General features: G+C 35.5%; 1 protein-coding gene across 1 annotated transcript in view; it reads right to left on the minus strand.

The window, feature by feature from the left end:
- Positions 1 to 16,207, minus strand: part of dgkq (diacylglycerol kinase theta) — a 38,325-nt gene that overhangs the window by 21,123 nt on the left and 995 nt on the right. The window contains exons 2-4 of the mRNA XM_089135017.1: positions 11,704 to 11,783; positions 2,517 to 2,616; positions 253 to 338 (exon numbers count right to left, since the gene is read on the minus strand). Of these exons, the coding sequence (XP_088991143.1) occupies positions 253 to 338; positions 2,517 to 2,616; positions 11,704 to 11,783 (266 nt within the window). The remainder of the gene's footprint in view (positions 1 to 252; positions 339 to 2,516; positions 2,617 to 11,703; positions 11,784 to 16,207) is intronic.

Below are 16,207 nucleotides of genomic sequence, written 5' to 3' on the forward strand. Positions count from 1 at the left end.
GCCATCCTACCTTCGAAGGCCGTATTTTTAAGCTCCCAAATGTGTAGACAGCAATAACGCCGTGCAAGTAGGCAACATGTAGTTTGAATCAGTACTGATGTAATTAAAATCTACCAAACAACATAATTTAGAGTGTGAAGAAAAGCTTGACAAGCTATAAAACATTCAATTACTTTTCAAATTGAGGTCAGCCATTAAATGTCAGGTTAATATATCAGAAAGAGATGGTGCAGTCCTGGTTCTCATACTCACAATGTCTTGCCCTCCATCTTGATGAGAGACACGACAATCGCTAACACTGAACGGGGCGCAGTCGCTGTGGACGTGTAGCTCACACACTGAAAGACACATGAGGTAAGGTTATTGAAAGAATAGGGAGTGTCTTTATGTGGTTTACCCACTAAGCAAGCATCATCTGAGGTGAAACATTTGTTATTTTCATTTTATTAGCACGGGCACTATTAGTACTGCCTGTGATGTGTTGCAAGCCTAACAGAGGAAAAAAACACTTAATTCATATTATTGTAGCAACTGTTTGAGTGAGTGTGGGAACTAAAGATCGACTTTCCTTGTGAGCTTCATTTGTGCCTTTTGTATGTGCGAGAGGAAGAGAAATAGAAAGAGAGATTTGGAGTGTGATGTTTTTCTTTTCAGCTCAGTTCTTAGAATTCAGCCCACTGCAAAAGGCCATTCTGCCATTTCCATGGAAACAGCAGCTTTCCAAACAGGAACATCCAGCACAGACAAATGAGCAATAACAGAAAAAAAAAGAAAAGATCTAGACCAAGACCAAGAGTTTGGGGGGGAAAAAATATTAAAATAAGGTAAATTATATTTTGAGTGCTTAAAGGGATAGTTCACTTTGAAATTAATTTTTGATATGTTTTATGTTTTAGCTTACCTCAAGGGCATCCAAGAAGTAGCTATCTTTGTTTCCGCAGTATTTTCAATTTTGATATTTTTAAGTCAAACCGCTCTTTTTATAGACCATTTCAAAAGATGTAAACAACACTGGTCCAGAAACACTTCCTGTTTCAGTTTGTAGCTGTTTTCTTTATTTCACATGTAAAGAAAACATCTTAAAGATGTTTGTTTAACTTTTTGATTCAATTTTAAATGTTCTGTTGGTTTTATTTTATCCCAGCTTTTATGTAGTGTTAAAAAACTGAAACAGGAAGTGCTTCTGGACCAGTGTTGTTTACATTTTTTGAAATGGTCTATTTAACAATTACACATGTCGGTCAACCAAAGGCTTTGAAAAACATATTTTTTGTTCAAAAACTGTTCACTATTGTTGTGTGATGTGTGATTTTCAGAAGTAAATGACAAAAATCGAATTTCCGTTTTTGAAATTATCTAGTATTTTGTAAATTTTTCACTCATACTTCCTTAATAAACACATTACATGCATGTTTATGTTAGCTTAGGGTCTTCTGAATCCATAGATACCAAACACATAGTGTTCCATCTCCATTACATATAGTTTATAAGCCCAAATGTAAAAATAGAGAAAACGGAGCAAAAAGGGCTTAGTCCCCAGAAATTATATTTTGAGTGCTTAAAGGGATAGTTCATTTTGAAATTAATGTTTGATATGTTTTAGCTTACCTCAAGGGCATCCAAGATGTAGGTGTCTTTGTTTACTCAGTATTTTCAATTTTGATATTTTTAAGTCAAACCGTTCTTTATTGTTCTTTTTATTTAACAATTACACATGTCTGTCAACCAAAGGCTTTGACAAATATATTTTTGTTCAAAAACTGTTCACTATTGTTGTGTGATGTGTGATATTCAGAAATAAATGACAAAAATTGAATTTCCGTTTTAGAAATTCTCTTGTATTTTGTAAATTTTTCACTCATACTTCCTTAATTAACACATTACATGCATGCTTATGTTAGCTTAGGGTCTTCTGAATCCATAGATACCAAACACATAGTGTTCCATCTCCATTACATATAGTTTATAAGCCCAAATGTAAAAAATAGAGAAAACGGAGCAAAAAGGGCTTAGTCCCCAGAAATTATATTTTGAGTGCTTAAAGGGATAGTTCACCTTGAAATTAATTTTTGATATGTTTTAGCTTACCTCAAGGGCATCCAAGAAGTAGGTGTCTTTGTTTACGCAGTAATTTCAATTTTGATATTTTTAAGTCAAACCGTTCTTTATTGTTCTTTTTATTTAACAATTACACATACTTCCTTAATAAACACATTACATACATGTTTATGTTAGCTCATGGTCTTCTGAATCCATAGATACCAAACACATAGTGTTCCATCTCCATTATATATAGTTTATAAGCCCAAATGAAAAAATAGAGAAAACGGACCAAAAAGGGCTTAGTCCCCAGAGGGTTAAATAACCTATTTGCACTAAATGACTAATTTGCATTAAATGCATCAATTTGGCCGGAGAAAAATAAAAATAGTTATATGAGCCCAAATTAGTTTAGGTTATAATCAACACTTAGTTTATTCTTAATTTATAACATCCTCCTCCACACTCTCACACACCTTCACAGCGCAGAGCCGAACTGCCTTCCAGATGCTTCCGGCAAACACAGCAGAACCTCTTTTTCTGACCAGCAGGACCGAAGCAATGTGCTACAGGAACCTGGACCACAAACAAGGAGAAGCATGATGATTAATAAAATCAAAGTCAGAAAGTAGGCTAAAGTAGAAGAAACCTAAACAAAATTAAAGCTACATCTGAATTCTATCACTATGTATATGGGGTATCCCATTTAAATGTGAAGCAAACTGTGAAAGTTGAGAAATTAACATTTGCTTTCCACTAACAGATCTCTATAAAGATTGTTAGATGTATATTCTATATTATAGATCAGTGTTTCTGGTTTCCACCGTGTTTCAAATAGACGTACCCCTTCCAACTTACATCATCTAAAAAGTTTCCCAGAATTTTGCTTAGTCATTCATGTGCTTAGAATTGGTAATTACGATATTTCCGAAGGGCACATTGCCCTGATCCACACTGAAACTAACTTACATAATTTCATTCACATTTCATTCACTTTAGAGTATCAGTATGTTTCAATGAAGGTCATGTCAACAAGAAAAGTCTGAAATAACTGGCTTAATCAATCTATTAGTCCCAAATCAGACATCACTAAGGACTAATCATGTATCAGGGAGCAAACCGGTAGATGCGTGCTTCCATGTGACATCACTTCCTGTCTGAGTGGTCTGAATGGTGGGAAAGTGCGCAGATGCCCATACTTCCTTCCCGTCTGGGGGAGGGAAGTATAGTATTTAAGGATTTAAATAGCTGATTTCTTTTCCCTTTGACCTCATGTACCAGCATCGCAGACCACAAATAGACAGATTTATATAAATATAATAGAGGAAGGTTTTAATGTACAGTATATGTCTTAATGATAAATGAAGGAATGGGAAGAATACCCCTACTAAGCATGGGCCATATTTAGATTTTTTTGTTTCAGTGTACAGTAAAGCACAATACGATAAAAGTGAACATACACTCTAAACAATGCTGTTTTTTTTTGTTTTGTTTTTACCCAAAATTGGTTTAAAAATGTAATTTACAATTTTAACCCAACTTCAACTTTCACTTTCAACTGTACATTTTCTAATTACATTTTTAAACCAACATTTGGGTTTGTCCATATTTACCCAAATTTGGGTTGAAATAACCAACGCATTCTCATCTCAAGGCGTCATATAGTGACGCTTTAGCCAATGCGTGTACATCCAACACACATGGCACCCTTTAGCGTCAATATAACGCTTCGGTTATGGGTAGGTTTAGGTCTGGGGTAGGGTTAGGGTTAGACCACTAGGAGGCGCCTTCTGGCCCATATATATATATATATATATATATATATATATGTGTGTGTGTGTTTCATATTGACGGTAAAGGGTGCCATGTGCGTTGGATGTTTACACATTGGCAAAAGCGGCAGTATATGACGCCTTGGGATGAGAACAGGCTGAAATAACCCAGCATTGTTTAGAGTGTAATACAACACTGAAACCTAATCCTTCCTCTGAAGGCGTTAGTGCATTCAAGCTTTATATTTAAAAGTGTTTAACCTGTTTAACCAAACATATACAATTACACGCACTCAAAGAAAGGGGGAATGGCCTGAGAACACGCATTTACTTCCTACAGAGGCTCTCTTCACATCTAACATGCAATTGCATTTGTCAAAATCACAATCAGGTAGCACTTGACCACTCTGTCCAAGTTTAAATGAATCACGGATCACATAAACAGCATTCGAATCATTATTGAATAACAAAAAATATAAATCAAACAGAATCATATTGTGAAGATTACAACTTCAAACTAGAATCCAGCGAAATGACATCCAGTTATCTGGAATATAAATGTGAGCCTGTCTGGAACTACTGTACCCAAATCCCATAGCAAGATGTTCTGATATAGTGAAGAGAAGAGATATGGTGACAAATCCCAGCTGGGCTGTCATGATGCGTGTGCCCATCTGTAACGACTGATTTCACGGGAACACATTGTGAATCACACAGAAGATTGTGACGGCACAGAAACGGGGGGAGGAGAAGTCAGCCTTTCTGCCATCTCCTTCCCATTCTCTCACTCGTGATGGGCGGCACTGTGACTCTGGATAAATATCTCCAGGTCTTTGGTTTGGTTTGATGTGCAGGTTTGTAAACAATTCTACAAATATTTCCTTGGGGTGGTGAATTAGTGGTTAAAAGTTTTATGTCACCAAACCAAACATCTAATGCATTTTGGGTAGTGAGAATGAGCAAAATCTAGAGAGCCATATCTTGCACTGCCTCATGATGGTCCATTCGCATATTCAAAGCCATGCTGCAAAAAAAGCAAACAAACATCCTTTTATTTCCCCACACACAGGAAAAACTCCCTTTTAATTGACGGAAAACTCCCTTTAGGATGACTATGCTGCTGAACATTTCCATTAAACATTCTTAAAAGTGAAGTGTGTCATTTTTCCACAACCCAGTTTCTCCTGCCCCAGTTTGAAACGCAGAGAAACTATTCAAGGAAAACACTGAGGTTAAGGGTTTTTGATCAAAACATTCCAGGATTTTCTCCATATAATGGACTTCAATGGGAACCAAACAGTTCAAGGTCCAAATGAGAGTTTCAGTGCAGCTTCAAAGGGCTTTAAACGACACCAGACGATGAATAAGGGTCTTATCTAGGACCCTTCGAGTCATGACTCGAAAAAAAGATTTGTTCATTTTGATGAACGAGTTTGAACAGGAGAGTCACGAATGCGCATCACAGAACAGAGCAAGGCGAGCATTTGTGCTTATAAAACTTACATTTTTTATTTATTTTTTAAATGACTGATTGTTTCGCTAGATAAGACGCTTATTCATCGTCTGGCGTCGTTTAAAGCGCTTTGAAGCTGCACTGAAACTCTCAATTGGACCTTGAACCATTTGGTTCCCATTGAAGTCCATTATATGGACAAATGTTTTCATCAAAAACCTTAATTTCTTTTCGACTGAAGAAAGAAAGACATGGACATCTTGGATGACAAGGGGGTGGGTAAATTATCAGCAAATTTTTTTTTAAAAGTGAACTACTCCTTTAAGACCCTTGACCTGATCTAGCCCTAAATGGTCCATATTAGCGTTAAATACCACATGTACCATTAACATAATATGTATTTATTTCGGGGTAGATAGCTACAAATGTGTCCAGTGACAATTTGTTAACATACAAGCACTGTAAAAAGGCAGGGGACATTAACCCCATTTCTGTGCTGCGAGGCATACCCGTCAGCTTCAGTGAAAAATTAAAGTGACATTTAAGGGCAGACATTCTCACAACAGCACACAGCTCAGTGAACGACGGGATAGATTAGGTGTTTTACTCAAGATTTGAATTTATGACTCGGAAATACGCAGGAAAATAGCTTGACCTTCGCTCAAGCAAATCAGGATATTTAGATGCTTGTCAGGGTTCCAGAAATCGAACTCGCTTATGTCTGTGAGCTCACAGACAAGGAACAGCTGTTTAAATGTCTGGATTGCCTTACATTTTCATAATGATGTGAAATGTCACAAACCAAAATAAGACCACTGCACAAAAAATACCTAAATTCTATGAACATTATGGTGAGGTTTTGGGTTTAAGGTTGCTAAAATACTCAAAATCTCTGCTGATGAGGCCCCAAACACACACAAACACACACACACTTTGCATGTGTCCTTGAGCTGCGGCCCATCTCTCCCTCCTGCAGTGGACACATCCTTGCTGGCTCTTGCTCTCCCTAGGGAGTTGGTACAGTAGACTGCAGAGCATCCTACCGGACATGACCTCGTTTCCTGTTATTAACCGCCATCTCTCTGATCCTAAAGGTGATTGGCTCCTGTAAATGGCTACTGCTGAGGTAGCCTACTTCTGGTAGCCATCTGTTCTTTTAGAACAAATGGATGAGAATAAATGCTAAAAAGCAAACTGTTTGTTCTTGAGTTCTGGGTGAGATATATTTAATACTATTCACTCTTTTTTTGCTGTTGTTTTGGATGGTTTTCAAGAGTAATATTCATATTACAGATTAAGATTCATAATTCATCAAACTGAAATTGTGAGTAATTACTTAAAATACTACATGAAATAAAATGACAATACTTACTTCCTTAATAAATGTCCTTGCAGTGCTGTTATAGGTAACTAAAACTATATATAAAAAATTGTTTTGTTAATATAATGCCATGTCAGCCACCATGGCTATATTCATGGTGAGTAAAAGTGAAAGACATTAAAAGTTAATAAATAAATATAAATATTAAACTTTAGGGACTGAAATAACACTGAAATAAAATAAAATTTAAATATTAAATGAAATAAATCTAAGTGAAGAAAAAAACTAATAGCATATAAATAATATTAAAAGAACACTGGTATCTGGTCTTACTGTTTATAATTCATCAGTGTATATGACATGTTAATCTAAAAAATTTTTTTAAATAATTTAATTAAATTTACTGTCTGTAGTCCACACTTTAAAACCCTTTAACTGACTTCTCAACCAAATGGTGTTGAGCACATTTTAAGTCACTATATTTTATTGAGAGGAGTACCTAACTTAACTCAAACTGATTGAGCCGTCATCTGGTTGAGGTATATTATGCCAAAAAAATCCACTAGATTTCACAGTGTCAATCAACAGCACTTGTCACAACACTTCTAACATGGATGTCAGAAACAAATAAACCAGCCATGTGAACTGTTTTTGGTGACATAATTTTTTTTTACATATTACACTGTAAGAGCCTTAACTTTACAAAAAGATGTTACTTGGTGCAATGAAAAAACCTAAGTATATTTTTTTATAATTTTTCGAAAACATGCTCAACCAAAACGGTTGATTTGGCACATAATGGTTAACTGTCACCCCACTTTTTGAGAATGGACATGACAATGCACTATTAAAACTTGGTTGTAATTCAAGTATGCTTCGGAATAAAGACCTAAGTTTAGTCTTGTGTTAATGAAAACACTGCTGATTATTCCTGAAGTAAAAACACTTAAAAAAAATAAAAGTATGAAAAAGTTATGGAGGTTTTAAATTTACATTAACTCAAATACTGTACTATTTTTTTTTTAAATATATATTTTACAAAATATTTTTCCTATAAAATTACTATAAAATCAAAGCCATATATCTAACCAAGTTTGGTTCCAAATTTGAAGTTGATATCAGAAAAATTGTTTATAGGCATAATACTAACCATGACATAAATTCCATTGAATTTAATTTTATGCATTCTGCTGCAACAAATCATCAAATTTCTGTCCAAATATCACTTTTGTTACAAAATATGGAAACTTGAGACTCGAGGACTTGAGGCCTTTCTGACAATGTGTTTTGTCAAGACTAAGGTTTTAATCATAAATTATGATGGGTAATGAAAAAGTATGGGAATGAATTCCAGTACCATTTATTACCATTAAGTGACATCTCAACCATTTGGTAGAGGCCGATATTTTAAAAATTATGGGATGTGTTGAAAAAAAATTCATAGAGTATGGTTACTAGCGACATAAGAAATAAGAAATGCAAATAAAAAAAATTCCATCACTTTTTTCTTGGTGCGGACTTCAAAGGGTTAAATTACCATTTATCAAAGCTGTGCAGACAGGGAAACATCATGTTAGCCAATAATATAAGAGCCAAACAATGACAATCCTCAATCAAAACACTTAAGTTCCAACCAAAATGATGTCCACTTCCACTATGCCAAATATTCTGTTTGACATGGAAATACGTACCATTCCAGACGTTAAATGTGTTCTGTGAAGACTTCAATTATTTGTTTATTTTAACTACATTTTTATCCACAGAAGTAGAAAGACGACTTTCTCAAGTCTTAAAGGACATATTCTTGACTTTCAGAAATAATAGTGTCGAATGGTTGCGACTGTTGTGTTCGTATTCCCTCAGATGCGGTTCAGAGAAGTTGTTGAATAAAGGTTAATGGAGCAGTTGGCTCAAAGACTGACTCACTCCTACACCACCCACCCACCCACACACAGATAAGAAAAAAGTCTTCAGCCAGAGAAAAAGTGATATCTACTTCCTTTTCAAACTGGATGCACCACTCTTTAAGCCTAAGAAACTACAAAAGAGAATCAAAACACTGCATTTCGTCTCTTCATTCATTATGCATGAAGGCAAACTTCTAGTAGATTCTCTGAGGGCCTGTCTTTGATTCAGACCAGTGGTTTCTGTTCCACCTCATTATCTTTTGCTCTAAATTAAGTTTTGCTGCATGGTGCTCGACTCGGCCTCCTGTCTTGCCCCGAGGCTGCTCTGTTGCGATTGGCTGGTCAGTGTTACCTCTGTGTCATTTGGCTAAAGCAAAGGGTGGGAACTCAGCCCTGTTGTGGCATCAGCACATTGAGAGGATGCAGTTTCAAAGAAGCGAGCATCTCATGTGGTTACTTTTTTCGATAGCTGGTAACCAGCAAGGCGTGTTTTCTTATGCCTTGCTCACACGTCGGGCTGAACTGTGCGGTGTGCACACTACATGACTTGCTCTCAGTGAAATCAGGAGAGTTCAAGTTGTTGAGCTGCTCACACAACACAACGTGATTGATCCACAACAGGAGGTATTGCACTACACAACACGACAACAACTCTGTCACCCAACGATTCTAACTTGTCTACAAACCACGTTTTGTCACGAAAAATCACGCGATAAGACGAACCGGAAACGGCGCAAAACGGCACGTGCGTCAATACCCAGCGAAAAAGAGAAGAACACAACATGCGAATATGGACGTCAGACAGAAACTAGTGTTTCAAACTGTTCGCGCGATGATTTGCTCTGAGAAAAAAAAAAATGCAAAAAAATAAAAAATAAGATTTACCCGGTGACCTCAACCCATGCCTTGCTCTGATTGGCTGGAGCTCATGACATCACTGAGGTTGAGTTGCGCGACAGCTCTGGATATCTAGCAAGCTGGTCTGCGAGCGTCTTTGATGCGTTGTTGTATATATATATATATATATATATATATTAGGGCTGTGCAAAAGTTAATTGCGATTAATCGCATCCAAAATAAAAGTCTGTGTTTACATAATATATTTGTGTGTGCTGTATATAATTATTTTGTATATATAAATACCTATGCATGCATGTATATATTTAAGAATTATTTGCGCTTAAATTCTGTATATATTTATAAATACATAATCTATATTATATAAATATAAATATTTTATATATGAATAACACATTTTCTTAAATATATACATGCATGTGTGTGTATTTATATATACAAAATAATTATATACAGCACACACAAATATATTATGTAAACACAGACTTTTATTTTGGATGCGATTAATCGCAATTAATTTTTGCACAGCCCTAATATATATATATATATATATATTGATAAAAAATATTTTTTTAAATGTTGCCTTGGCAACTAACTGAAATAAATGAGTTTAAGTACTAAAATAACTTAAACTTATTAAAGCTATATACAAATAAAGTGTATACAAATAATAATACTCAAAATAATAATAAACACAATAATACTATATAAATAATATTAAAATGACAACGGACGAACACTGAAACAATGTTACATTATTATATATAATTATTAATTTAGATTTTTTTTCCTATGGACTAGTTACCGTAGTCACCGTAGTTACCGTAGCTACGGCATCTGTATATGAAGACTATGGAACGATACAAAATGCAATAAAGTAGCACTAGAGCTGCAGAAAAAAATTAACAATTACAATATTTTTGTTTCAAACTGACATTACGATTCTCCAAGGATAAAGAACAGATAACTAAACAAAATAACAACGTTTTCTATAGGTTCTGACAAAATTTTAATTGCTAAAAAAAAGTTAAATTAATTTGAAATTCTCAAATGTGACTAACCAATCAGAGTCAATTATTTCAGAGCAAAGTATAATAAACCAAATTAGCCTGCCAACACAATATGTTCATATCAGCAAGGCCACTTCTAAAATTCACAGGGATCGGGACCTGCATCAAATCAGTACAATGAGTTTATCAACTATAGATTGTGTTTATAATCTGTAGCGAGTACAATGGGCCAAAACAACTTCCGGTCTAGGCTGATAGCAGCTCTTCTAGATTGCCAAATGAGCTGCTGTCAAAGGCACAAAGGCTGGCTGACAGCTGGCCTTCATGAAAGACCACAACGCGACAGGAAGTCATCAGTAATTCATTATGAAGGCTGGTCACTGACTGTTGTGTCACGGAGCGAAACAGCTCCAGTCAGTATACGAGGACTAAATTATTTAATGTAGATTCAGGACAAAATGCACTTGCACTTCCTGTTTGTAATGCAATGCCACGAAGACGACAGGTAAGCGTCAGCTGCAAATTATGATCTTTCTTGCATGATCATACCCTACGAAACAGTTTGATCATTCTTCATTAACAGCATAATTGTTCGAGACTTCATGTCCTGTGTTATCAGAGCATCCATCCAGGATCGTGATGCCTCAATAATGTTGTTAGTGGGATGTCCGAGTAAATAAACCTTGTATTGCCTTATGTGTGTAAGTGTAATATTCACAGTGTCTTATATGGATGGATGAGTCAATCAATAATCAATCAATCAATCTCAAGATCATGTCGTAGTAACATATATATTACAAAGAAAATTAAGCATAAAAATTTATACTTTTTGCATCCATATGATAGACTTTTTAGGAAGATTTAATTATTCAATTTGAATAGTGATTCATAGTAGATTCTCATTATTGTTGTAATGGAGAATTTTTTTAGTTATGAAAAAAAACCCCATAATATATACACTCTAAAAAATGCTGGATTGTTTTAACCCATCGTTGGGTCAAATATGGACAAACCCAAACTTTTGGTTAAAAATGTAATTAAAAAATGTAACCCAATGGCTGGGTTTGTCCATATTTGACCCAAAGTTGGTTTGAAACAACCCAGCATGTTTTAGAGTGTATTACAGTAATGATTTTTGGTTGCAGTAACAAGAATTTTGAGTTTAGTTGCGAGAAAAAAAGGCACAATGCAAAAACCTTTTCAGTGAAAATAATGTTCTTCAAGCATTTTTTTCTTTCATTTTATTTTATTTTTTTAAGTAAAATATGACTAGGGCATGTTTCCTCTCATAGTTACTGATGTTTGTCGGTTCTTAATCAGATGTGTGGCACGTGTCACTCACCCGAACTTGTGTGGGAGCCATACAGGAACACACAGTTCTGACGTGCTTCAAACACTTCTCATGTGACATGAAGTTACACACTGCAAAGAAAGAGAAAGAGAGAGATTTAGTGTGGGCCACAGAATTATGGTGCCAAGGTTATGCAGGTACAGCAGCTTTAGCAAAAAGAAAACTTGCCATTCTTTTTCAGCAGTGAATTCACAACCATGTCATCATAATTTTCACAATTTAGAGCCAATGTCAGTTTGTATTTTGGAAAAAAACAAATCATTTATAGCAAAATCAAGCACTTGTAATTAAACCGGTTTCCCAAACCCATCTGCCACCTTCTGCCCGAAACTCATTTCATTTGTGGAGTGAAAAATCGACCTGTTGGACTGCTCATAAAAACAAAGTAATGCTTATACTCTAAGGGAAGGTCAATCTATGACAAGACAAAATTTCAGGAAGATTTCCAAACATCAAGCAGCAGCATTTACCGCTCAAGAGAACAATTCGCACCAAAGACAACCGCACCGATTGGCTGTCTCTATGGTCGGTGACTGCTGGATCGCTGTGTGCCCAATTTATGCTGCTCTCAGAGCCCACTTTGGCCCTCACTACAGACTGATGCATTTGTTGGTTTTTCAAGCTAACCAGAGGCAGGAAGTGATCTCGCTGGCCAGGGTGAGCTCCTCTCACTATCACAACCACAAGAGCAAGGAAAACATTCTAAAGTTTAACGTAACACAGGCGCGTTCTCATGCACACTGTAAAGTCCACCACGCTTGAGAAATCAGAAACAGTTAGAAATGACACACACACTCTGCTAAGGACAGCACAAAGACTGCTCTGTTTATATATTCTTAATCAACACATACATATGAAGAGTTCAGATGCAAAAGCCTCTAAATGCCATTTGAAATTTTCTTCTAAAATGACCATTTTTATCAAGCTTGTATATTTAAGTTCAGTAATTTCACTTAAATGACAATTAATAGGTAATCTTCATTGCCATTTAAGTGAAATTACTGAACTTAAATATACAAGCTTGATAAAAATGATCATTTTAGAAGAAAAATTCAAATGGCACTTAGAGGCTTTTGCATCTGAACTCTTCATATGTCATATGAACACATGCAACTGTTAGTGACACTAGTGACCATTTAGCCAGGGTTTCCAATGTTAATTGGAAAGATAAAAAAATATATCCTTTTTTTCAAGATTTTCTCCATTTAATTTGCTAATTAAGTTTAGTTGGTATAAATTAATACGTTTAGGTTAAAAATACTTTTACGGTAGACCAAATATCTTAGCTGAAACACATAATAATACTTTGACATAAACAAAGAATTTTGGCCATGAATTTTTTTCAGTTCTAATCCTATTTAAATAGTATTGTAAAAAAAGACTTTATTCAGAGCTGCGCTTTGTCCGGTATGAAAGCGAGGCTGTGAGGGATAAACTTGATTAGACCGTGTTATCAATGGCATCCGCTGCAAAAAGCTGTATAAAGCTCCTAGATCACAAATAAGGGGGTTTGTCTACTGATATCAATTGGAAAGATATTTTTGCAGTCAAAAAACACATCAAATAACAGAAAAACCCTATTTATCCTGTCTATCCTCACAACCTCCACAGCCTTTTTTCCAGTTAAAAATGGTACTGGTAATAATTATGTATGCACATTTTTTGATAAGTAAAAATTTTACAAAATACATTTTTAAAAAGTTTTTCCCTTTACATTTGTTAATTTAAACAATATTCAAAAAATTGATAGAGCCTATTGTACATCCACGACGATTGAAAAAAGCTACTGAAGCAAGCTAGTTTTGAAAGCATACGATCCCACCCTCCCTTCAGAGCTTCTACAAAGCCACGCCTCCTTCAAAACGCATGAACACTCACAGCCAGAATCTGCAAAGCATAACGAGAGACGACGTTAAATCACACACATTTCTCAAATCACATAACATTACAATATTAATGAGAGTAAACAACTGTGCGCAAATTACAACTTAGCCTAGTTTTGAAGTAAATGGGCACTAAGTTACAACTTACGCACAACTAAATATTTTTATGTTGCACCATTAAACTTAGTTTAAACTCTACGTTCCAACTAAATATTTACAGCAACGTTTGGAATAAAATATCAGACTGAACTGCATCAATAAGCTCTTCTTTTACCTGACAGACTTCAATTCTTTAGACATAGGCTATATAATAGGCATAATGATGACATTTACACTCGCTTATCCTCGTCCTAAGCAACGCTGCTGTGTGCATCAGTCCATGTTCTGCATAAGTATCAGTCATAATCAATAAACGTAATTTCTTCTTTTTTTGTATCAATATTTATTTATTGATCCTTATTAATTTCATTTCAAATACAGTTTCTGAAACTGAATGTAATTTAATATATAAAACAATTAAAAAAGTATTGTATTAAATGGATCTTATTTTTACCATTAGTAAGGTGAGGCAAAAGAAGTTAGAATGAAGGACGTACTGAAACTTCTGCTCACGCATTTAAAGGCTGCTATTGGTAGAGGCTAAACGTCATATTATAGAATAAAGATTATCATATAACCTAAATATATGGTCTATTTAGACCATACTTCTATTATTGATTGCTAGGATGTGAAGTTCTATGAAAAACATTATCAATATTTCATAACATTCATAGAATGAATAATTATTCCAAATAGAAAATAATGTAATGTTAGATATTCAATTTTAAGAACATCTTTATTATCAGGATTATATAATTTGACCCCTACTAGTCATGTCTTGCATTAATAGCAACAGTAATGAATATATAATGACATGAATTCATTAGTCTGAGCCTGGCACGTTACAAGTCTCTTCACCAGTGCAATAAACACACAATGAGCATTAGAACATAGAGCATGCATGTGTGTTTATGTTCGGTCTGTCTAGCTACAGAATCCAGTCCGCCGCTTTGCTCCAATGGACTACGTGTTGCCATGCCAACCTGGAAGAGTCAATCACGACTTCGCTGCAGCACATTACGTAACAGAAACGTCTCATTTCTGCCTAACTCTGCCTGGTAACATCCACATTGTCAATCAACATCTGCTTTCCCTGCCATGACAATCTCATGTGGCGACATAAATCCAGTCCACTTGTCTCTAAAGTAATTGCTGCTTGTTGCCATAATCATTCATAGAGGAATTGTGGTGAAACCTTGATGAATAGCAGAGCATTGTGGATTCATTTCTCCCTATGGATACAGCAACAGGCTTTAAAGGGACAAAACCGGCTGATCTAGTTTACATGACCTCTATATGTATGAAGAAGAAAATAAATATCCGTATAGAAATCAGATGGAAGGGGATTTGGCCCCATCAATGATTCATTTTGAAGTCATTTGCAGACCATAAATGTTTAAAACCTACAGATCAGCAGCTTTGTGATGACTCCTCATAAAGAGTCAAAAGAAATAAGCTCAGGCGTAGATTACACTCTGACTGGTCTTTAGAGAAGATATTATATCATAGGTTCTACAAGGCCATGGGTTACTACACCAGTATTGAATACAAAAGGGGAAAAAAAATGCTTTTTTCTATGATTACAATAAAAACTGTCAAGCATCATAAAGGACCCAAAACTAAGCATCATAAAAGTGGTCCATGTGACTCATATGGCACTATATTCCAAGTCTTACTTTGTGTTTGTGTTGAAAATATTGATATCCACCCTAGCTTTCATTTGAGATTATGACAAGACGCAAATGATTAATTTGCTAACTGCCCTGACCTAGCCCATTTGTTCAATTATTTGTTCGCAGTCATTGACAACTGACTGGATGGGAATTGGGAAGTTTATCAGTGAATAAGGGAATGCATGTTGATCTGCACTTTATAACTCATTGTAATCTGGGCTATTATAGGTTTGGATACTGCAAAAGGTGATCAATGAGCCATTAGAGATTTGTTGACGGATTGTCCATTGGTTTGAATTAAAGCCTAATCTAAAGAGAGCTACTAGCTTATTGTTTACCCAACTGAGCAGCTCTGTAAAGAACAAAACTGACGCTTAGTATCTAACTAACAGAAGTGAGAATGGTACAGATCTTCTCTCACTCTCACCGGCCTCCATCAATTAGAGATGGACCTCATCAAAGTGTCCGCACAGATTCCTGTCCAACAGGAGGAGTGTGTTGGATCGATCTGCATCAATCTGTCTTCCCCATGTTAGTAGACAAGCGATTCGATTCTGTCAAGAGGGAGGTGTAGAGGGGAGAGACTGATTTGCTTGAAATCCTCCATATATTTTCTAACACACCTTCTTCATCCCTTCCCTTTCCAGGATGGCACGTGCACAGATAACAATCTGCCAATCAAAATTGTCAATCAAAGTGGTATGGGCAAATTTTAATTTGGAACACAAGCACTTGCATTTTGAATGAAATAGTCAAATGACCCCAAATATATTCTGACAAATATTGTGTTTTTAGGATGTTTATGAGAGTATTCATCCAATACTAGTAAGGTACATAGCA

Source organism: Pimephales promelas, chromosome 9, assembly GCF_988280905.1.
Source record: "Pimephales promelas chromosome 9, fPimPro1.hap1.1, whole genome shotgun sequence".
NCBI lineage: Eukaryota > Metazoa > Chordata > Actinopteri > Cypriniformes > Leuciscidae > Pimephales > Pimephales promelas.